The 22,000-nt window shown below is 42.9% G+C and overlaps 2 protein-coding genes across 5 annotated transcripts in view; one reads left to right on the top strand and one right to left on the bottom strand.

Annotated features, from left to right (window-relative positions):
• Positions 1-15,784, bottom strand: part of CAPG (capping actin protein, gelsolin like) — a 116,523-nt gene extending 100,739 nt beyond the window's left edge. Inside the window, exon 1 of one of the 3 annotated variants that reach the window (XM_067007304.1) lies at positions 15,336-15,784. The gene's annotated coding sequence lies outside the window, so the exon portion shown is untranslated. The remainder of the gene's footprint in view (positions 1-15,335) is intronic. The other 2 variants (XM_059079575.2, XM_067007301.1) reach the window with 2 other exon arrangements.
• MAT2A (methionine adenosyltransferase 2A) lies at positions 15,181-21,994 on the top strand. Of its 2 annotated transcripts, none has more exons than XM_059079571.2 (9): positions 15,181-15,436; positions 17,670-17,747; positions 17,843-17,965; positions 18,257-18,369; positions 18,457-18,600; positions 18,780-18,998; positions 19,219-19,401; positions 19,553-19,686; positions 20,358-21,994. In XM_059079571.2, the coding sequence occupies exons 1-9, from the start codon at positions 15,346-15,348 to the stop codon at positions 20,458-20,460; spliced, it is 1,188 nt and encodes a 395-aa protein (XP_058935554.1). In that variant the 5' UTR covers positions 15,181-15,345; the 3' UTR covers positions 20,461-21,994. The 2 variants fall into 2 exon arrangements, with proteins under 2 accessions (XP_058935554.1, XP_066863392.1); XM_067007291.1 differs by lacking the exon at positions 15,181-15,436 and adding an exon at positions 15,826-16,417.
• The last annotated feature ends 6 nt before the right edge of the window (positions 21,995-22,000 follow it).

Below are 22,000 nucleotides of genomic sequence, written 5' to 3'. Positions count from 1 at the left end.
CAGTAGCTGTGGCTTGCGGGCTCTAGAGTGCAAGCTCAGCAGTTGTGGTGCACGGGCCCAGTTGCTCCACAGCATGTGGGATCTTCCCGGACCAGGGCTCGAACCCATGTCCCCTGAATTGGCAGCCTGATTCTTAACCACTGTGCCACCAGCGAAGCCCTGAAAAGCCATTCTTTTTTTTTTTTTTTTTTAATTTATTTTTTTTGTGGTATGTGGGCCTCTCACTGTTGTGGCCTCTCCCGTTGCGGAGCACAGGCTCCGGACGCGCAGGCTCAGTGGCCATGGCTCACGGGCCCAGCCGCTCCGTGGCATGCGGGATCTTCCTGGACCGGGGCACGAACCCGTGTCCCCTGCATGGGCAGGCGGACTCTCAACCACTGCGCCACCAGGGAAGCCCTGAAAAGCCATTCTTGTATTGAACTAATGGATAGCAAGCCCTCAGCACGTGTCAGGGCCTGATATATGGTAACTGCTCTCTAAATTCAAGCCAATATCATGATTATTATTGAGCAGAAAGCTGCCTCTCCCAAATATTTAGCCACTGGCCCAGTGCTGTCTTTAAAAGCAACCAGGGGACTTCCCTGGTGGCACAGTGGTTAAGAATCCACCTGCCAATGCAGGGGACATGGGTTTGAGCCCTGGTCCGGGAAGATCCGACATGCTGTGGAGCAACTAAGCTTGTGTGCCACAACTACTGAGCCTGTGCTCTAGAGCCCAAGAGCCACAACTGCTGAGCTCGCGCACCTAGAGCCCATGCTCTGCAACAAGAGAAGCCACTGCAATGAGAAGCCCTCACAGTGCAATGAAGAGTAGCCGCCGCTCGCCACAACTAGAGAAAGCCTGTGCACAGCAATGAAGACCCAATGCAGCCAAAAATAAATAAATAATAATGCTGTAAAAAATAAATAAAAATAAAATAAAAGCAACCAGGTCCATGTCTGATCCTCTTTGTTCTCGTTTCCACAATAAACATCTTCAGTTCCTTCCAGCAGATCTGATACAGCATGGCTTCCAGACACACCACCATGGTTGCCCTCAATAGACAATTAGAATTATCAATGGCCCCTTAAAACATTTTAAACATGGTACCGAGGCTTGAATCTAATATCTCAGGTATTATCTGACCATCCAAGAATATAGCGGAAAAGTACTCCTTAAATTCTCTTACCTGTTCATACACAAATCATTATAATAAGCATGCCTGAAATGCTGGAGATTCGAAAATAAATAGAACATAGTGCCTGCTATTTGCAATGGCCCCAAATGGGGCTACTTATCGTCATACTTGAATGGATCAATAAATCATGGTCTAGTCACACAATAGAATATTACATGGCAATGAAAATGAACTATCTACAACTGCATGCAAGAATATGGATGACTCTCACAGATGCGATGATCAAAAATGCCAGACACAAAAGAGTCAATACTATTTTGGGTTTATTTTTTTTTAATTTACAAAAACAGCTGAAGCTATTCTATGCTGTTAAAAGACTGGACAGTGGTTCCCCTGAGGAGGGAGATGGAACGTGTAAGAGAACACATTATTGCTATAATGCTTAGTTTCTATATCTGGGGGCTAAGTGCATGAGCATATCCAGTTTGTGAAAACTCTGTGAGCTATACATTTACAATACGTGCATTTTTTTCTGCTTGAATGTTACATATTAATAAAAGGTTAATGGGGGAAAATATCATGCATAGGATCAAGTTAATTGGAGGAGACAGAGAATGAGATAACTTTGGTTCCACAAGGTAAATGTGGTGATAGAGAAATATACAATGTGTGTTACAGCCATACAGACAGAAGAAGCAAGCAGCTGAGGCTCAGGGATGGAATAGGGTCAGTGAGACCTCCTGGAGGGACTCTAGAACTAAACAGGAGCTGAACATCATTCTCTGAGACTGAATACTAGGAAAGAAGGTAAATCTTGTTTTCGATACACTTATAGAGAAAGGGCTAAGATGTTAAAGGCACTCACCCCTGAGGGCCTCGTTTGTTCCCTGAAGTAGAAAGGCAAGATAGGCCACAAAGATGAGAGTGGAAGTGAAATGTGAGAAATGAACATGGTGACAGTTTAGAATAACTGGGGAATGAGAGCCAGAGCCAACCAAGGATAAGTAGAAATAATTTGATGGGTGGTACAGGGAGAGCCCAGCAGAGCTACAAACCGTGAACTTGGAGTGGGGCCATTCTCACTGGTGGGTGGCCTTTGCAAGAGCATAAACAGAAAGTCCAGGGTAGCTTAAAAAATCAGCCATTGTGTCTGGCCAGGAACAGAGAACATCAGTTGTGTGTGACCCCACTCCCTCCTGTTTTCCTCTCACAGCTCTGATCGCCCCTCAGCCTCACTGAGGGCTCCTCTTCCTCTACCCAACACTTAAGGATAGGTGATCTCTAGAGTCTCACTTTGAACCCGGCCTTTTTTTTGGTCTACCCCAATCCTAAGTTTCAACTACCACTGGCCATCGATCTGATGTGTTCCATCTCCAGCTCAATTCTCTGAGCTCCATCCCTATATGTCTATTCAACATGATCAAATTCAACATGTTCATCAACTCAGCATGTTCACAATTGAACTCATTATTTTCTTTCCCACCCTCTTCCATCTCTATCCCTCTCCTTCCTTCTGAGTGTTTCCTTGGACAGCATCACCATCCACTCAGTCGCCTAAAGCAGATGCCTGGGCCCCCTCATCCTCCTTATCCAGTCAGGCATCAAGACCATCAGTCTCCAGGACTTCCCCGGTGGTCCAGTGGGTAAAACTCCACGCCCCAAATGCAGGGGCCTAGGTTCAATCCCTGGCCGGAGAACTAGATCCCGTGTGCATATGCCACAACGAAAAAGTTTGCATGCCGCAGCTAAGAGTCCACATGCCGCAACTAAGAAACCCGCATACTGCAACTAAAGCCCTTAGTGCTGCAACTAAGACCCAGTGCAGCCAAAATAAATAAAAATTTAAAAAAAAAAAAAGACCATCAGTCTCCCTTTTTAATAACTCTCCTACCTGGGGCAGTGTCTCCACCCCTGCCATCTCTTTCTCAATTTGGGCCCCGCTCTGTTGCAAAAAACCTTTGACCAGTCCCCTTGACTCTAGTCTCATATCTCCCCTCCATCCTCCAGCCCGCTGCCCTGGTGACCTTCCTAAAACCCAAATGATCGGTCACAATGCTTTCATTAATGCAGCTAAAACAAGACAGTCCTGTGTCAGGACAAACCATAATCTCCCAACTAAGGGATCCCTCTTCTCCTTCTTCTTTATCCCTCCACGTTCCTTGTCCGCTTTTAAAATATTTATTATTTTAGAAGTCTTAAATTCACATAGTATTTAAAAAATCAAATAGTATAGAAAAGCATCAAATAAAAGGCAGAAGTTATCTTTTCCTCCTGCCAACCCCCAGAACCATTCTCCAAAAGTTACCACCACTTCTTATGTACCCATTCCTGAAAGAAAAAGTCTGCATATATCTATTTTTTAATTTAACACAAGTGAGATCATATTGCTGTGCACACTGGTTTATTTTTTTAAACAAAACACACCTAGAAGATCTTTCCATGCCAGTGTATACAGGTCTACCTCAGGTTTTAATGATTGCATACTTTTCCATTACGTGAATGTATTTAACTTATCCCCTGCTGATGGATGTCTAGATGCTTTCCAGTTTTTTTGTTATTACCGACAATGTTGCAGTGAACATCCTTGTACCAAATTTTGGCATAATTTTGCCAGTATATTCCTAGGGCACATTTCTAGCAGTAGAATTGCTAAGTCACTGAGAATAGGCATTCAAAATGTTGACAGACATTGCTGAATTGCCCTCCAGGAGAGCTGAATCTGTTTATGCTCCCAGGAATAGTGTATGAGGGGGCCTATTTCCCCATAATCTTGTGAACACTGGGCATTGCAAAACTTTTGTTTACCAATCTGATGGATGACAAATGGATTCTCATTGTTTTGCAATGCATTTCTTTAACTATGAGTGAGGTTGACTACATGTCTATTACATGTCTATTCCTGTTTGTGTTTCTTATATATTGTCCACATCCTCTGCCTATTTGGTGGTTAGTTTGAGTCTGGGTGTGTGAACCATTGTCTCTCCCAGGGAAGTTAATAGATTGATGGAACTCCATGAATTTCAACTTTGCCCAAATAGGAGCCTCAAACAACAGAAGATTGAGTGGTCCCTGAAGGTTTAAGTAAGGATCTACTCCTGGAGTTTTCTGTCCAATGATGCTTGGCCCAGTCAGCTGACCACACCTTACCTCTTATGCAACCATCACCCCAAAAAGAAGCTGCGTATCTATTAGCAAATCATTTCCATTCCCTTTTCCTCTCAGGTCCTGGACACCATTAATCTACTTTCTGACTCTATAGATTTTCCTATTCTGAACATTTCATATAAATAATTATTATGAGGCCCACATGTCTAGAGCCGGTGCTCCACAACAAGAGAAGCCACCGCAGTGAGAAGCCCATGCACCACAACAAAGAGAGCCCCTACTCGCTGCAACTAGAGAAAGCCCTGGTGCAGCAACGAAGACCCAACACAGCCAAAAATAAACAAATAAATAAATTAATTTTTTTTTAAAAAAAGAAACCATTGCCTAGTCCAAGACAATGTAGATTTACTCCTATGTTTTCTTTTAGGAGTTGTGTAGATTTAACTCTTACATATATATCTTTGATCCATTTTGAGTTAATTTTTCTATAAGGTGTGAGGTAGGGGCCCAGTTTCATTCGTTTGCACGTGGCTATCCAGTTGTCCCAGCACCATTTGTTGAAAAGACTATTCTTTCCCCTTTGAATGATCTTGGCACCTTTTCGAAAATCAATTGACCATATGGGGACTTCCCTGGTGGCCCAGTAGATAAGACTCCACGCTCCCAATGCAGCGGGCCCACGTTCAATCCCTGGTCAAGGAACTAGATCCCACATGCATGCCACAACTAAGAGTTCACATGCTGCAACAAAGGAGCTGGTGAGCTGCAACTAAGGAGCCCGCCGGCTGCTACTAAGTCCCCATGCTACCATAGATAAATAAATAAATATTTTTTAAAAAGAAAGTCAATTGACCATAGATGTATGGGTTTATCTCTGGACTCTCAATCCTATTCCTCCAAACTTTCCTTAATGTGCTTTGTTACTTTTATACATATATATATATTTTATACATATATTTTTAAAAAATAACTGTAAAGAGGAAGGGATAGCTGTATTCATGCTCAGCTCCCAAGAGCAAAACCTACATGGGGTCCACTTACTATTAGACACTGTCTTTTGTGATTTGGTTGATTAGAACAAGAGCAGAAGCTGAGAGTTATACAAGTCTTCAACACCGACTCCCTCCAGTTTATGTGCTCCCAAGTGTGTCTGAGGGAACGTCAGGAGGGAAGCATGGCAGGAGGCCAAGAGGAGAGGGTCAGAGCCTGGCAGTGTCATTGGTGGCAGCAGTGGGCGAGAGTCCAAAAAGAGGGCAGAGTCTGTACACACCAGGCCACGTCTACAAGGCCAGAAACCATGAATTTAGTCCAATTTCCAATTCTCAATCCAAAGGAATGCCTAGGGCAATATCTCTGGAATAGATATGCTGGAATAGGATATATCAGAACACTGTAACTTAGGCTGGGACTGTGGGCAGTATCCAGGGTGTGTGTGGGGGGGGTTCGGGGGGAGGGATGGAGGGGGAGAGAGGGAGAGAGAATAAGATAGAGCAGTCTATTTGGTAAAGTTTGTATATTAAAAATATTAAAATTCGGTGGTCTCCCTAGGGACAAATGACTTCAAAGGATCAATTAATGGAGCATGGTGGTGGACTGTCCTTTTCAAAGAGAGCTCTTCAGTGGTACTGACACCTCAGAAGCAGGTTGTCTGGTATTTGGGAGCTTCCCATGAGAGCTGTGCCATAGAAAATGCCTACTCTACCTGGGGAGGCTAGGCTGACTGGACTGAAGCAGGTTCCTCCACCACACTCCACACCCTAGAGATAACTCACTTTTGTTGTTGCTGTTAATATTATTTTTAACTTACAGAAATAAGTGTTGCAAATTTTTACAATTTAAAATAACACAGGAGTGAATACAGGAAAAGCGTAAATCTCACCCCACAGAAGTAGCTGCTATAAACTTTGGTGCTTAGATTCCCAGTATTTATTCTATGAACACAAACATATTTTATATATATATATATATATATATATATATATATATATATATATATAAATGTATATATATATATATACACACACACATTTGTACTTACACATATGTAATAATTTTTACAAAGACAAGATGAAAATTGTTTCAATGTTTTTTTATACAGAAGAATATCACAGACCTATTTTCAATCCCTGCATATAATTGTACCTCATTCTTTTTATTTTTAAATTTTATTTATTTTTAAATTATTTATTTTTTTACTTATTTTTATTTTTGGCTGCATTGGATCTTCGTTGCTGTGAGTGCACTTTCTCTAGTTGCGGTGAGTGGGGGCCACTCTTCGTTGCAGTGTGCAGGCTTCTCATTGTGGTGGCTTCTCACGTTGCGGAGCACAGGCTCTAGGCACGCAGGCTCTGTAGTTGTGGTGCATGGGCTTAGTTGCTCCACGGCATGTGGGATCTTCCCAGACCAGGGCTTGAACCCGTGTCCCCTGCATTGGTAGCTGGATTCTTAACCACTGTGCCACCAGGGAAGCTCCTCATTCTTTTTAATAGCTTCATAGTATTCCATTGTGAATGAATGAATGAACAATCTTTCAATTTCCCTGCTAGTATCCATTTAAGCTCTTTCCATATTTTTGCTATTATAAAAAATGCTGATATAAACACACACAACATATTTACACATCAAATGCTAATATTTCTTTAGAATAGGTTGATAATAAAAACAAAAATAAACAAATGGGACCTAATGAAGCTTAAAAGCTTTTGCACGGCAAAAGAAAACATAAACAAGACAAAAAGACAACCCTCAGAATGGGAGAAAATATTTGCAAATGAAGCAACTGACAAAGGATTAATCTCCAAAATTCACAAGCAGCTCATGCAGCTCAATATCAAAAAAACAAACAACCCAATCCGAAAATGGGCAGAAGACCTAAATAGACATGTCTCCAAAGAAGATATACAGATTGCCAACAAACACATAAAAGGATGCTCAACATCACTAATCATTAGAGAAATGCAAATCAAAACTACAATGAGGTATCACCTCACACCAGTCAGAATGGCCATCATCAAAAAATCTCGAAACGATAAATGCTGGAGAGGGTGTGGAGAAAAGGGAACCCTCTTGCACTGTTGGTGGGAATGTAAATTGATACAGCCACTATGGAGAACAGTATGGAGGTTCCTTAAAAAACTAAAAATAGAACTACCATATGACCCAGCAATCCCACTACTGGGCATATACCCTGAGAAAACCATAATTCTAAAAGAGTCATGTACCAAAATGTTCATTGCAGCTCTGTTTACAATAGCCAGGACATGGAAGCAACCTAAGTGTCCATCGGCAGATGAATGGATAAAGAAGATGTGGCACATATATACAATGGAATATTACTCAGCCATAAAAAGAAACGAAATTGAGTTATTTGTAGTGAGGTGGATGGACCTAGAGTCTGTCATACAGAGTGAAGTAAATCAGAAAGAGAAAAACAAATACTGTGCGCTAACACATATATCTGGACTCTATTTTAAAAAATGGTTCTGATGAACCTAGGGGCAGGACAGGAATAAAGACACAAATGTAGAGAATGGACTTGAAGACACGGGGAGGGGGAAGGGTAAGCTGGGACGAAGTGCGAGAATGGCATGGACATATACACACTACCAAATGTAAAATAGATAGCTAGTGGGAAGCAGCCGCATAGCACAGGGAGATCAGCTCGGTGCTTTGTGACCACCTAGAGGGGTGGGATAGGGAGGATGGGAGGGAGATGCAAGAGGGAGGAGATATGGGGATATATGTATACGTATAGCTGATTCACTTTGTTATACAGCAGAAACTAACACACCATTGTAAAGCAATTATACTCCAATAAAGATGTTAAAAAAATAAAACAAACAAACAAAAAATTCAAAAACAAAAAAGAATAGGTTACTAGAGGTGGGACTGCAGGTTACTAGGGAATGTGAATTTAAATTCATGAGATACTATAAAGGATTCTTGTAGTATATGGTTGAGCTTCAGAAATTACATATTCAATTATGTGTGTGTGAGTATATGTGCTGCATATTTCTAGGGAGAGATACCCAGCTTTCTGCAGACCTACAAAAAGGGTTATGAACCACTGCACTGCAGGGAGCTGGCATTTCCCTGTGGCTCTGGACCACAAGCACTGAATTTGCAGGTTTTGAGCAATTTAACTGAGCAGGAACTTGTCCAGCAAGGGCCACTTCCTGTCCAGGTCCAGGGTCACCTGCAAGGAGAGCAAATAGTGGCATCCACCAAACTGTCTTGCCCCTAGAGTAAAGGTGAAGCGCTACAGACACATAGTCCTGTGTTCCTGGATGGTGCTTAGGCTCAATTGGATGAGATATGTCTGGTCAGCTGGTGTTCTTGGATTTCAGGTTGGGAGGCCCTCTCCATACGGTCTATAGCTTCACCTCTAGGGAGTGAGGGCAGTGGCCAGCCTCCAATCTGCTTCACCACCCCTCCTCGCCTGTGTTGCTCCCACATCCAGGGTCCAAAAGCCCAGGCAAGTGGGACTATTCCCTGTCAGGCTATTCCCAGAGACTCAGGTCTATAATAGTCCACACACAGGGGCCTTACACCCTGCAGGGCTGTGGGCTTCATCAGGGAAGACTTTTAGGGACTTACAAGTTCATCCTAATCCTCAGAGACTGAAAGCAAGGCTGCCTTCCAGACAGGGCACAATTTGGACCCTGACTTTTGAACTGCAGCGTCAACCATAACCTTGCAATGTTTCCAATAGCTTGGTGGTTCTCAACTGGGGAGCCCATTTTCAGTTGTCGTAACCTGTGGGGGTGTGTTGCTACTGGCATCTTGTGGGTAGAGGCCAGGGATACTGCTACACGTCCTATAGTGCACAGAATAGTTCCCTACAACAAAAAATTATCCAGCACAAAATGTCACTGCCACCAAGGTTGGAGAAACCCTGCAAAATATCTGATGAATAGCATCTACACACTATTTTGGACTGGAGAGTTATTACAGTATTGATATTTCACATGCTACCTGGACTTGGCTCACATGAAGTTTCTGCGTTTGCAATCACTTTTACATAAACTTAGAGAAATTCGATCCCTGGTCAGGGAACTAAGATCTCACAAGCTGTGTGTTTGACCAAAAAAAAAAAAAAAAAAAAAAAATAGACATAATGAACAATAAATAAATAAAAAGTACATGAACAGGGCTTCCCTGGTGGCACAGTGGTTAAGAATACACCTGCCAATGCAGGGGACACAGGTTCGAGCTCTGGTCCACGGGAAGATCCCACATGACTTGGAGCAACTAAGCTCGTGCGCCACAACTACTGAGCCTGCGCTCTACAGCCCGCGAGCCACAACTACTGCAATTACTGAAGCCTGCGTGCCTAGAGCTCGTGCTCTGCAACAAGAGAAGCCACCGCAATGAGAAGCCCGCGCACGGCAACAGAGTAGCCCCTGCTTGCCTCAACTAGAGAGAAAGCCTGCGCATAGCAACGAAGACCCAACACAGCCAAAAAAAATTAAATAAATTTATTTTTAAAAAAACAAAGTACATGAACAAATTCTTCTTTAATAGTGCAAAAATTTGTATTATTCCTTTTTCTCTGTGAACTCCAATCTACTTCCTCAGCAGAATTTTATACTAGTGTAATATATTTTATATTTTATCTTGAAAGTCTTTTATTGATCACCTTGTCACCTATTCTTTACCAAAATATGCATATAAATTGAAATATATATATATCAGAAAATGTTTATTATAACTATAAGTCTCTAAGAGTTAGCGAAATTTCCTTTGGCTTGACTTACTAATAATCAGTAGACGACTGATCAAAATGAATATATACTAATTTTTTATAATTATCAATCAAAAAAGGAAAAACATATAAACACACATGTCTGTATTTATACTAGTTTAAAATCCATGAAAGAATATTACTTATTGCTAGAAAGAGACAGGGTTCATTACTGATCTATTTTTCATTTTTATAGGTATAAGCACTGAGCAACCTTGTTTATATAAATAAGTAAATAGTTAGGGAAGGGATTTTGTTAGAGCAATTTTACTAAATGTCTTTAACTCTTCCTGAGTTAAATGCCCCAAAACAACAAACAATCAAAAGCCACATAAGGATCAATCATCAGAAAAACGAAAGCTCCACTAAAGGCCAAACTAATGGGGGAGCTAGAGACGGACCTTCCTGTTGTTTAGATTCCTCCTTCTACCCTCCCCTCCTCCACATGTCTTGTTTTTCCCAAACTCACTATACAAATGAATTAATTCATTTCCCTATCAATGAGGTTAAGTATCTTTTCGTATGGTTGCATTTCCTCCTGGGTGAATTACTCACTTATACTCTTTTTCCTAGTTTTCATGGGCTGTTTGTCATTTTCCTATCAATTGGTACTAAGCCTTTGTCATATGGATTGCAAATGTTTTCTTCTATTGTTTGTCTTTGGATTTTACTTGCACAGTAATTTTTCATTTTTATGTAGTTAAGTCTATCAGTCTTTTCCTTTGTGGCTTCTAGATATTCTCCTACCCTTCTCATACTTCTCACGTGAAGTTTTGACAGCCATTTGGAAAGTAATCTGACTGTAACTACTAACGTAAAAATGTACATATCCTTTGTCTCAGCATTCCCACTTTGAGACATCTCTTCCACAAAAATAAAAACACTGCTTCACAAAAGTATAGGTACAAGGATGTTACCTTCATCAGCATTGCATGTACAGAAAAAAATGAGAAACAACTTGAATATCAACCATTAAGGGAACAGTTGAATGAATTGTATGGTGGAGTCACAATATATAGTATGTTTTATTGTTATTAAAACAAATGATTTTGCAGAACAGTGTGAATGTTCTTAATGTCACAGAACTGTATACTTTAAAATGGTAACTGTTATGTTTATTTTACCAGAATTTTTTTAAAAGAGAAAAAAAAAATAGAATGATTTCTATCTCTGTATAGTGTCCTGGAGAAATGGCCATAAAAATTGTTAAGAGAAAAATCCATGTTTCAGGTAAATGTATGTGTGTGTGCATGCACGTGCATGCTTATAGAAAAAGGTATGGAAGGATATAAACCGAATTTTATGGTTAATTACCTCCGGGAGTGTGAAGTATCTATCCTATGACTTGTAGCAAGGAACATGAATTTAGAGCTCAGATCCAAGCTCAAGTCCACTACTGATTTGGTGTGTGACCTGGGAGAATTACATGTTAGTTTCTTCATGTATAAAATAGGAAGAGAAATAATATATGCCTCTCTGGAATTGTTATGAGGCATAGATATTAGAAAAGTGCCTGTCATGATAAATTATAGATGTCGTCATCATTATATTATTGTCTCCTTCAGTGTCTTCTTCATTGTTCCCTATGCATTCTTCCATCCCTCTCTACCTACTGGGATTGTTAAAAGATATGATTATCAGGAGAGAAAAACAGAAACAAAAACATTACAAGAAGCCTAACACTGAGGGGATTCACAGAGTACTTTGTTTCAGAACCCACTAGAGGTAGTTTGCTTCTGAGACCATGTCTGAGCTTTGACCCTAAAGAACTGGCACAATTTTGGAGACGTCTGGCCTAGACTTCTTTCTTCTTGACCTGTCCTCACACAGAAGGTAGTCTGGAAAGCTTAGGAGCTCTCTTCTCAACATCTCCACAATTTCACTATTGCTTTTTGATATACCTAGTGTCATCTCCCTCTGTTTTCCTGCCAAATCAACAGCTTCTTGCACTGCAAATGCTTTCTCTTACTTACTGGTACTCTCTCCTTGACTGGCAGACAGATAAGACCTGGAGTCATCATATTTGCTGAGTCCCACACACCAGTTTATCCAATACCAACCTTGCCTCTTTCATGGAGTTACTGCCACATTAACGTTCTTTGGGTTGAGATCTGGAGGCTTTAGGCGATTCGATTTTTTCTGTGTTTTGCAACATTTCACATTCAACAAATCTCATTCATGTTAAATATGAAACCAATAACTCCTCCTAGTTTATTTCAGCCTTAGGGCACTAATGTATGGAATCAGATATCTCATTCCTCTCAGAACAGGATGACGATGAGCTTTCCCATTAGTAACGAGCTCTCAGGGTTATAAATTATAACACTGGTGACTGAAACAAAGCGGTGGCTCTTCCCATTTCTCCACTTCTTTGTGCCATCCCTTATATTAACTCATCGTTTCCTTGTGTCTCTTTCCCTTTCTCCCTCTCCCTCTCCTCCAACAAACATTCTTAAGGACCTTCTATGTGTCAGGCTCTCAGCAACAAAGCCTGAGCAAAACGGACCATCTTATTGTCATGGAGCTTACACATCAAATTGGGAGTTGAGACATTCATCAAATAATCACCAAATCTGTATTTCAAAGAGCACTGAGTGCCATGTAGGAAAACACAGGACCCTGTGAGAAATCTGTGTAGGTGAAGATTTCATACAGAATGAGGCAGCTGAAGGCTGCATCCAGGAAGTGGCAGCTGAGCTGGGTGGGAAGGATGGGGAGGAATTAGCCAGGCATCTCCCCTCATTTAGAGCTAGGGGTGGGCAGAGACCAAGAGTGTCAAGGCACCAATACTGGGTCTGCTTGACAGAAATGCTTGTAAATATTTGTGGGAGGAAGGGACAATGTGAAAAATATAAATCAATGAAAATGTGCTTTGTTTTGAGCATAATCAGTTAAGAAATTTAACTGTTAATAGTTAAAAGAATGCAAAGTAGAAGACAAAAAGGAGAAAGTGGCACAAGATGAGGTTAAAGAAGTAGCAACCAAATCACACTGAGGCCTTTAAGGGTATGTAGGGATTTTGGTCTTTATTCTAACAGCAATTGGAAGCCACTGAAGGGTTATTTTTTACAGCTAACTATAATGTGCTAGATACTGTGCTAAAGACTTTGCTTGCATGATTTTGTTTAATTCTTGATGCAATCCTATGAGTATGATTATTACCCCAATTTTACAGACTGAAGACCCTGAGGTGTAGAGAGGGTTAGTTGTTTGCTCAACACTGTTAATAAGTGGTAGAGGCTTGACTCCAAAACCCCTACCCTTAACCATTAAATTACAGATGCTAAGAACAAGAATGAGTAGGTAAGCAAGTATGAACAGCTGATTCTAATCTCCTTGGCAGGAACAACCCCACTGTGGAGTTGTTAGCATAGGGGTATCAGGGTTTAATGACCTAATCATTGAATTTAATCTCCTTGTTCTGACTCCATATTAATCAAATAACTTTATATTCTAGCTTCCCCTAGATTTTTCTGCTGGAAGATAACGCACTGAGCTGCCTACACATGCAATTTGTTTCAGTTGGGAATTTTATTACACATTGTAAGTTAACAAATTAGGCATTCTGCTTAAAAAAAAAAGTGAACTACTCTAAAACAAACAAGAAATGATGAACGTCTTACACAGTTATTTTTCCATTAAGTTAGTTTGAAAAACAGAAACAAATATAAAAATCTATATTGTCTCTTTTGTGATTTAGCCTTTTCTTGTTCCCTGCTTTGAAGGACCATGGATGTGGTCATAAAGTCTAGAGATGGGCCCTTTTTTAACGTTCTTTGTCAAAGCCCCAAGCACAACCCAAGTGCTTCCATTGTTTCCCAGTCAGCAAACCCACCTTTCCTCCCGCAAGCCGCGGAGAGGATTGTTCTTCCGAATTTACCTAATTCTCTGAGCGGTAAGCAGCTGGAGGCTGCTGCGAGGGGTCTCATTCATCTCCCCAGGGTAACGTGTATCCTATCCTAGGAGCAGGCGGTCTCCTAATAACATCATTAAACCCGAAGTTCATGCGCTCGGGGCCACCGCGACAGCAGCAGCCCCCGGCCCTGCAACCAAGTCCGAAGCCCCTGTGCGGGACGCAAGTGACACCGGCCCACCCGCCACTTGTGGGCTCCTTCCAAACGGAGAGCAATGAAATCGGTCCCCGACTCCCGGCTCCGCGTTAGCTCAAGTTTGGTTTTGTTTTTTTCCCTTCTCTCCCTATAATTCCTTTAAATGGGCAAAACTGGCACAAACGCAGGTGGACATTTTAAAGTGAAAGCTTCAGGAAACGGACCATCACCTTGTCAAGAGATCTGCTGAATCACATACAAGGGCGTAAACGGGGCTCCCCCCACCCCAATAGTCAACAGTCTCTTGAACAGAAGACTGAAATCATACTCTAAACATCGACTTTTTTCCTCCTCCAAGATAGTAAAGTCAGCAAGTGCAAGGTGAGACTTGTGAGCAGCCTCCTTTCTTGGAGAAAAGGCTGGAGCCAAGGGGCCGAGCGTGGCCTCCACCGTAGGGTCCACAAAGAGTAAGGGCCTCTCTCAGAAACTGTAGCGCTGGGGGCGGAAGGGAGACGGCAATCGTTGAAATCGATGACAGAACTCTCTTTATTCCGCTTTTCGGCCATTTTCACCACAGAACCATAAACCAAGAAATTGCCAGCAACTAGACGGCCCCCCGCAGGACAGCCAGCCGCCGGCTGCGCTCAGGGCGAGGATGCACAAGGCCGTGCGAAGGATCGTACGCTGACCAGCCAAGATGGCCACTTTCACGTGGCTGTGGGCCACTGGCTCCCTGTCACCCGGGCATCCCCAGGCAGGGCAGCCGGAAAGACCCTCGGGGAGAGCCAGAGGACAAAACACCCGACGATTCCCGCGGCCCCCGCTGGGGGACGCGACCTAGCGGCCAGGTAGCCCGGCCAACGGTCGGAAGGGAGGTGCCATTGTCACAGCACAGGGGAGTAGGCCCAAAAAGCCCTTGTCTCTCTTCCTCCCACGTCGAACACGGAAGCATACAACGACCCAGTATATTGCCTTTCCCCTCACCCCTTATTAGTGCTTAAGATGGCGAATATTCGCGAGAGGGGCACGTTACCTCCGCTCCCTTCCCCCTGCCTGGCAGAGTGGTTCGGTCGAGCTCCCCTCGGTGCACCGCCCCTTCCCCTCCCCCGTCCCCGCGCGAGTGGCGCATTGGCGCGCGGCGCCGAGGGGCGGGGCCCTGGCCGGGCGCGCGCGGGCGCCGTGTATAAATAGTAGGCCGCGCTGCCCGCCGCCTCGTTTGCTCCGCGCCGCCCGCTCGAGCTGACAAGAACGCGGTCCTTTGCTTGCGCGTTTCGCACTTGTAGGCTCACCGCTTTTTCTTCTCAACGTCACTTTCACTCACCAACACCACCATGAACGGGCAGCTCAACGGCTTCCACGACGCGTTCATCGAGGAGGGCACGTTCCTCTTCACCTCTGAGTCTGTGGGGGAAGGCCACCCAGGTGAGGTGACGGGGCCTGAAGCGAAGCGAGGGGCGGGGCGCGGTGTCGGGAGTGGCCGGCAGGATCCGCCGGCCGCGGTGCCCAAGCCGGTGGCCCTCTCCCGGCTGCTGGTGGAAAGAGCGGCGGCCGCGCGCCTTCCTCGTGGCGCCGCTGCTGCCGAGCGCGTGGCCGCCGCCCCCCCCTTCCTCTCCTCCCCTCCCATCCGGCCGCGCGCCCCGGCATGCGGAAGATTCCAGAAAACGAGAAGGGCGGGGGCCGTGGCCGCTCGTGTTCTAGCCGGGGAGGGCACTATTTCCTTCTCCCCGCCCTGCGGCCCGAGCCACCTCGAGTGGGCGGCCCGCCTCGCGTGCTCGCGTCCGGCCCGCGAGAGCGCGCGCCCCGCATTGCAGCCTCAACCACGTGTTTGCCGCATGTGGCTTCTGTGCGAGGGAGCCGGCTGGTTTGCAGAGCGTGGCCCGGGCCACCGGGCGTCCGCGCTTCCCGTTAATTCTTTGGCTACCCTGAAGAATACGACATGCCCTTAGCCGGTATATGGCCTCGCGTCAAGGTGACAGCTTCCAACTAAATATAGTGCTTGTCGGGAGGTGGCATTCCTTATTTGGATCGTGCGTGAAAAGGATAGGAAGCGTGAATTAAGTGTATGGCGCCATTGCGTTGGGGCTGTTAGGCAAGGTTTTTTCTCCATATATCCTCCTCCGGGCTTTGTCCACCGGTCCGCCATTATGGCGATCAATTTACACGTGAACGAATGAAGCTATTTCAAGGAACTTTCGATCCCAGCCTGAAAACCTTACCTAGTGAAGATCGTTATTCTACGAGACGGGTCCAGCCCTTTCTTGGGATGACCACAGTGACAGATGCCTCGTCTATTGGCTTAAGGATCCATTTCTCTCTAGCAAGCTTAACTGTGCCTATGATGAAATCCCACGAGCAACCTAGTGGTAGAGGAGAGGACAAACTCCGAGATCCTGATGAGTGAAGGTCAGGTGTGGTGTGGGTGGTTTTGTTTTCCCCCAGCGCTGAGAACTGCACTGTGTATTTGAACCGCCTTTTATTAACTTAAAGCCGCAGGCATTTGTAAATGTTTAGATTGTCCTGGGCCTCTGACTGGACTGCGGTACACATTTTGCTAAAGTTCTTTTTGGATGGTTATAGAAAATTTAGGAAAGTGATATTCGGGTTTTTTTCTGTTCTCCTGATGTTTAATGGAGGGCAGTACAGTGAGGGGAAGATCAGCAAGGATTCAGAGTACATTTGGGGATTTTCCAGTCTCTTCGGCTCTTGTTCCTGGACTACTCTTAACACAAAATCAAATGGTTGCCGTTTTATTCCCTTTGTTCATGAAGTGTCGTTGCTTTCATCATTTAAGTCTGACATTATTTCTCATTGCCCTAATTGGCGTTTCTTAGAATTAGGGAGAAATTGATAAACGGTTCACCTTTCTGGTTGGTTAGATTTATAATGAAAAATTTAAATTCGGGGGATAAAATGTAAGTACCATTGTCTTTGAAAATTAATGCTGTGAAGGTAAATGTTCCTTGCTTTTGCTTTTGGATGGAAGATAAAACACTTTCTACTTATTTCCATTTAATCAATCTCCATTATGTGGCTATCCTGTTTAACAATAGAAATTGTTTTTGCCTGGGAACTTAATTTTTCAAAATGTCTGAAATACTTTAAAGATGGGACTGAAGTCCTTGTAAAGGTGTAAAGTGCCTATACTGCAATGATCTTAAATGTATTAAACATGCTGGGTGTTCTGCTGGCTTATCTGAATTGGTGATCTGTGGTACAGCTATATGAAGACCAAGGTGTCAGGTTAGGAAACATGTAGCACTATATTCAGCATTTATTCTTCAGGGAAATGGTTTCTGCAAAAGCAATATAGCCGTTAAGATCTCCATACTTGGAATGTCGCTGAAAATGTACATTTGAAAATGGTTAAATTGGTAAATTTTATGCCATATAGGTTTTGCCACAATTTTGGTGGGGGGAGGGTGCCCTGCCAAGCGGCCTTCAAGATCTTAGTTCCCTGACCAAGGATTGAACCCATGCCCCCTGCAGTGGAAGCAAGAAGTCCTAACCACCGGACTGCCAGGGAAGTCCGGCCACAGTTTTTTTTAAAAGAAAACACAAAGGTCTTCCCAACTGTAGTTATAGGGGAAGGGGGCATGACATACATGACATTATCAGTGAATTAAAGAAATTAAGCCAGGAATTTTTTTTTCCCCAGATAAGATTTGTGACCAGATTAGTGATGCTGTTCTCGATGCCCACCTTCAGCAGGACCCTGATGCCAAAGTGGCTTGTGGTAGGTTCAGAGCACTGCGCTATCACCTGATGAAAAGGTAGCATGAAAATTACTTCATAACAGTGATGTTTGAGTGTGAACCTTTCTTTTACTAGAAACTGTTGCTAAAACTGGAATGATCCTTCTTGCTGGGGAGATTACATCCAGAGCTGCTGTTGACTACCAGAAAGTGGTTCGTGAAACCATTAAACACATTGGATATGATGATTCTTCCAAAGGTGTGTTTTAATGAGTGGGCTTTCTAACCTCATTTTTCCAGGTATTTTTTTCAGTTCTCTCTAGCTATATCTTCTAGAGTGTTCCTGGGAATATTTAATTCCACTTGTATATTTTTAGTCTTTTTGTTCCAGCCCTATTCTTTAAAAGTACTAAGTTTTAGGTATATTTGATTTCTCTAGCAGCATTTAGAATTCGATAATTTTAAAATGACAAATTTACTTTGTCGTAAATACAAAGTATTGCTATGGCCCTTTAAAAACAAACCCCAAAAAACATCGTTTTGTTTATAGGGTTTGACTACAAGACTTGTAACGTGCTAGTGGCCTTGGAGCAACAGTCACCAGATATCGCTCAAGGTGTTCATCTTGATCGGAATGAGGAAGACATTGGTGCAGGAGACCAGGTATCTTGGTAGACATCTATTTGAATCTCTGATAACATTAAATTCTAAAGCTTGGATTGATTGCATTGGTAACTTTTCCTTTTTTAGGGTTTGATGTTTGGTTATGCCACTGATGAAACAGAGGAATGTATGCCTTTAACCATTGTCTTAGCGCACAAGCTCAATGCCAAACTGGCTGAACTACGCCGGAATGGCACTTTGCCTTGGTTACGCCCAGATTCTAAAACTCAAGTAAGTGACGAGTATCAAAACTACACACATTACCTTGGCATAGGACTTCAGTAAGGTGTTTTGATTAAAGCTAAGAGAAGAATATGGTTTGTTCTCTGTATTGTAATGTAGGGTAGAGAATCAGGAACAAAGCTATTGTTTAATAGACTGGTGTTCTGATGATCTGTTTCGCTTTCAAGGTGACTGTGCAGTATATGCAGGACCGAGGTGCTGTGCTTCCCATCAGAGTCCACACAATTGTTATATCTGTTCAGCATGATGAAGAAGTTTGTCTTGATGAGATGAGGGATGCCCTAAAGGAGAAAGTCATCAAAGCCGTTGTACCTGCAAAGTATCTTGATGAGGATACAATCTATCATCTACAGCCAAGTGGCAGATTTGTTATTGGTGGGCCTCAGGTAAGGTCTTACAATGTCAATTCAGTTGCTTTTTTGGATCTTCTGTTAAACTTGCAAAAATTTGGCTACTTCCACCTTTTTCCTAGGTATTTTGAAGCCTACGTGTGCCTCTTCTGGGGATATTTGCCAAGTGATACTGAATAACCATTTAACAAGCCTGATCTAGAACCACTGGAAACGATTAGGCTTTTATAAAGTAACTTAAATCCTGTAATTTCAGGGTGATGCTGGTTTGACTGGCCGGAAAATCATTGTGGACACTTACGGTGGTTGGGGAGCTCATGGAGGAGGTGCCTTTTCGGGAAAGGATTATACCAAGGTGGACCGTTCAGCTGCTTATGCTGCTCGTTGGGTGGCAAAGTCCCTTGTTAAAGGAGGTCTGTGCAGAAGGGTTCTTGTTCAGGTATATACTTCTATATAACTGGGTTGACTAAAAGGCATGTAAGCGGGAGGGTGTTTAGCAGTTATCTACTTGTCTTTTTTTGATACCAGTGTATTACACAAGTATGTGGGTCTTTTGATCACTGACTCTTACGACATTTAAATTCTTTTAGGTCTCTTATGCTATTGGAGTATCTCATCCATTGTCTATCTCCATTTTCCATTATGGCACCTCTCAGAAGAGTGAGAGAGAGCTATTAGAGATTGTGAAGAAGAATTTTGACCTCCGCCCTGGGGTCATTGTCAGGTAAAGATGGTAAAGACTATTGCTAGTGAAAAACATTGAGGGTGTGGGTGTGTATGTATATATACTTGTTATATTCAAATCTGAGAAAGTGAAGGTTTGAAGGAAGACTGGAGTGGGGAAACATGGTAATTCCTAGAATGTGTTGATGTCATTTTTAAATTGCCGTCAGTAAAGGCTTAAGTTATTAGGAAAACTCTAAAATTACAGTGCTGCATGGCTTAGACTAACCACCCTAGAAAGTCCTCCACATTTGATATAGGCTTTGTGCTCCTGTTACCTAAGGGATGTTTACTTAAAAGAAATTTTAGTACAGATGAATGGGCATGGCTGTTACAAAGAAAATAACCATGGTAGGGTGTGGGCATGGGACCTCGGTAAGTATTCCATGATTTTAGATGAGCTTTTGACACTTGAAATGTCTCAGAATAATGACAAGTTTTCATATTTGTTGAGCCAGGGACGGAAAAACAAGAACTATAGTTACTAATAAGGACTGTGCAAGGAGTTTGGACACCAGGGAAGTAACAAACACTTTTGCCACAAACTTCTTTCCTAGCATACCCCAGAGAACTGAACTCATTTGCCAGAAGTCTTGAAAATGAGTCTTGCTGATTGTTTTGCTTTATTTTAATTGAATGCTACATATTAAGTTACGGACTTGTATATTCCAGGGATCTGGATCTGAAGAAGCCAATTTATCAGAGGACTGCAGCCTATGGCCACTTTGGTAGGGACAGCTTCCCATGGGAAGTGCCCAAAAAGCTTAAATATTGAAAGTGTTAGCCTTTTTTCCCCAGACTTGTTGGCGTAGGCTACAGAGAAGCCTTCAAGCTCTGAGGGAAAGGGCCCTTCTTCCTAAATTTTCCTGTCCTCTTTCAGCTCCTGATCAGTTGCAGTCACTCTAGTCAATGACATGAATTTTAGCTTGTGTGGGGGACTGTAAGTTGGGCTTGCTATTCTGTCCCTAGGTGTTTGTTCACCATTATAATGAATTTAGTGAGCATAGGTGATCCATGTAACTGCCTAGAAACAAACCAACAGCACTGTAGTAAACAATGCTTTGAAATTGAACCTTTGTGCCCTATCACCCAACCTTCTAAAATCCTAATTGCATTGACTTTCCCACCAAATGCTGAAAATGTCCTTGTAATGTGCACGTAAAGTACTTGTAGTTCCATTATAGCCTCTGTCTGGCAATGCCACAGCCCTATCAGCATGAATTTGTAATGTCTTGAGCTCTATTATGAATGTGAAGCCTTCCCTTATCCTCCCTTTAACTTGATCCATTTCTAATTATGTAGCTCTTTGTCAGGGAGTGTTCTCTATCCAATCATTCTTGCATGTAACGCAAGTTCCAGTTGGAGCTCTAGCCTGACATGAGAAAGGAAAAAAAAAAAAGGCAGTTACCATTAAACCATCACCCTGGTGCTTATGCTCTTAATTGCCATCTCTTAAACAGCACCAAATCAAAATCTCTCCACTTTTCAGCTGTCTTTTGGAGGACGTACGTAATAAGGTTTTTATTTAGTAAATCAATCCTATGCATGGTTTCAGCACTAGCCAAACCACCAACTCCTAGCTCTAGAAAAACAGGCACTTGGCACCCTTGTGATGTCATACAAAGAAGTCACAGGGCTGTACCTGAGGGTCTGTAGGTTGCACACTTTGGTACCAGATAACTTTTTTTTTTCTTTATAAGAAAGACTGAGCACTCCACACTGCACAATAACTCCTCCCAGGGTTTTAACTTTGTTTTGTTTTCAAAACCAGGTCCAATGAGCTTTCTGAACAGCTGGTGTAGCTACAGAGAAACCAGCTTCCTTCAGAGAGCAGTGCTTTTGGCGGGGAGGAGGAAATCCCTTCATACTTGAACATTTTCTAATTGCTTATTTATTGTATTCTGGGGTATGGCGTAAGTACAGAGAAGCCATCACCTCAGATGGCAGCTTTTAAAAGTTTTTTTTTTTTTTTTTTTTTTTTTTCCTCAACACCATGATTCCTTTAACATGTTTCCAGCATTCCCAGGTAGGCCAAGGTGTCCTACAGAAAAACCTTGGGTTAGACCTACAGGGGTTCTGGCTGGTGTTAACAGAAGGGAGGGCAGAGCTGGTGCAGCTGGCCATGGAGAAAGCTGACTTGGCTGGTGTGGTACAGAGAAGCCAGCTTGTTTACATGCTTATTCCATGACTGCTTGCCCTAAGCAGAAAGTGCCTTTCAGCATCTATTTTTGGAGGTTTATTACGTATGTCTGGTTCTCAATTCCAACAGTTTAATGAAGATCTAAATAAAATGCTAGGTTCTACCTTAACCTGTG

This window comes from Kogia breviceps, chromosome 11 (genome assembly GCF_026419965.1).
Source record: "Kogia breviceps isolate mKogBre1 chromosome 11, mKogBre1 haplotype 1, whole genome shotgun sequence".
NCBI lineage: Eukaryota > Metazoa > Chordata > Mammalia > Artiodactyla > Physeteridae > Kogia > Kogia breviceps.
Note: the sequence above shows the minus strand (reverse complement) of the source record. Positions and strands in the feature narration are given on the sequence as shown.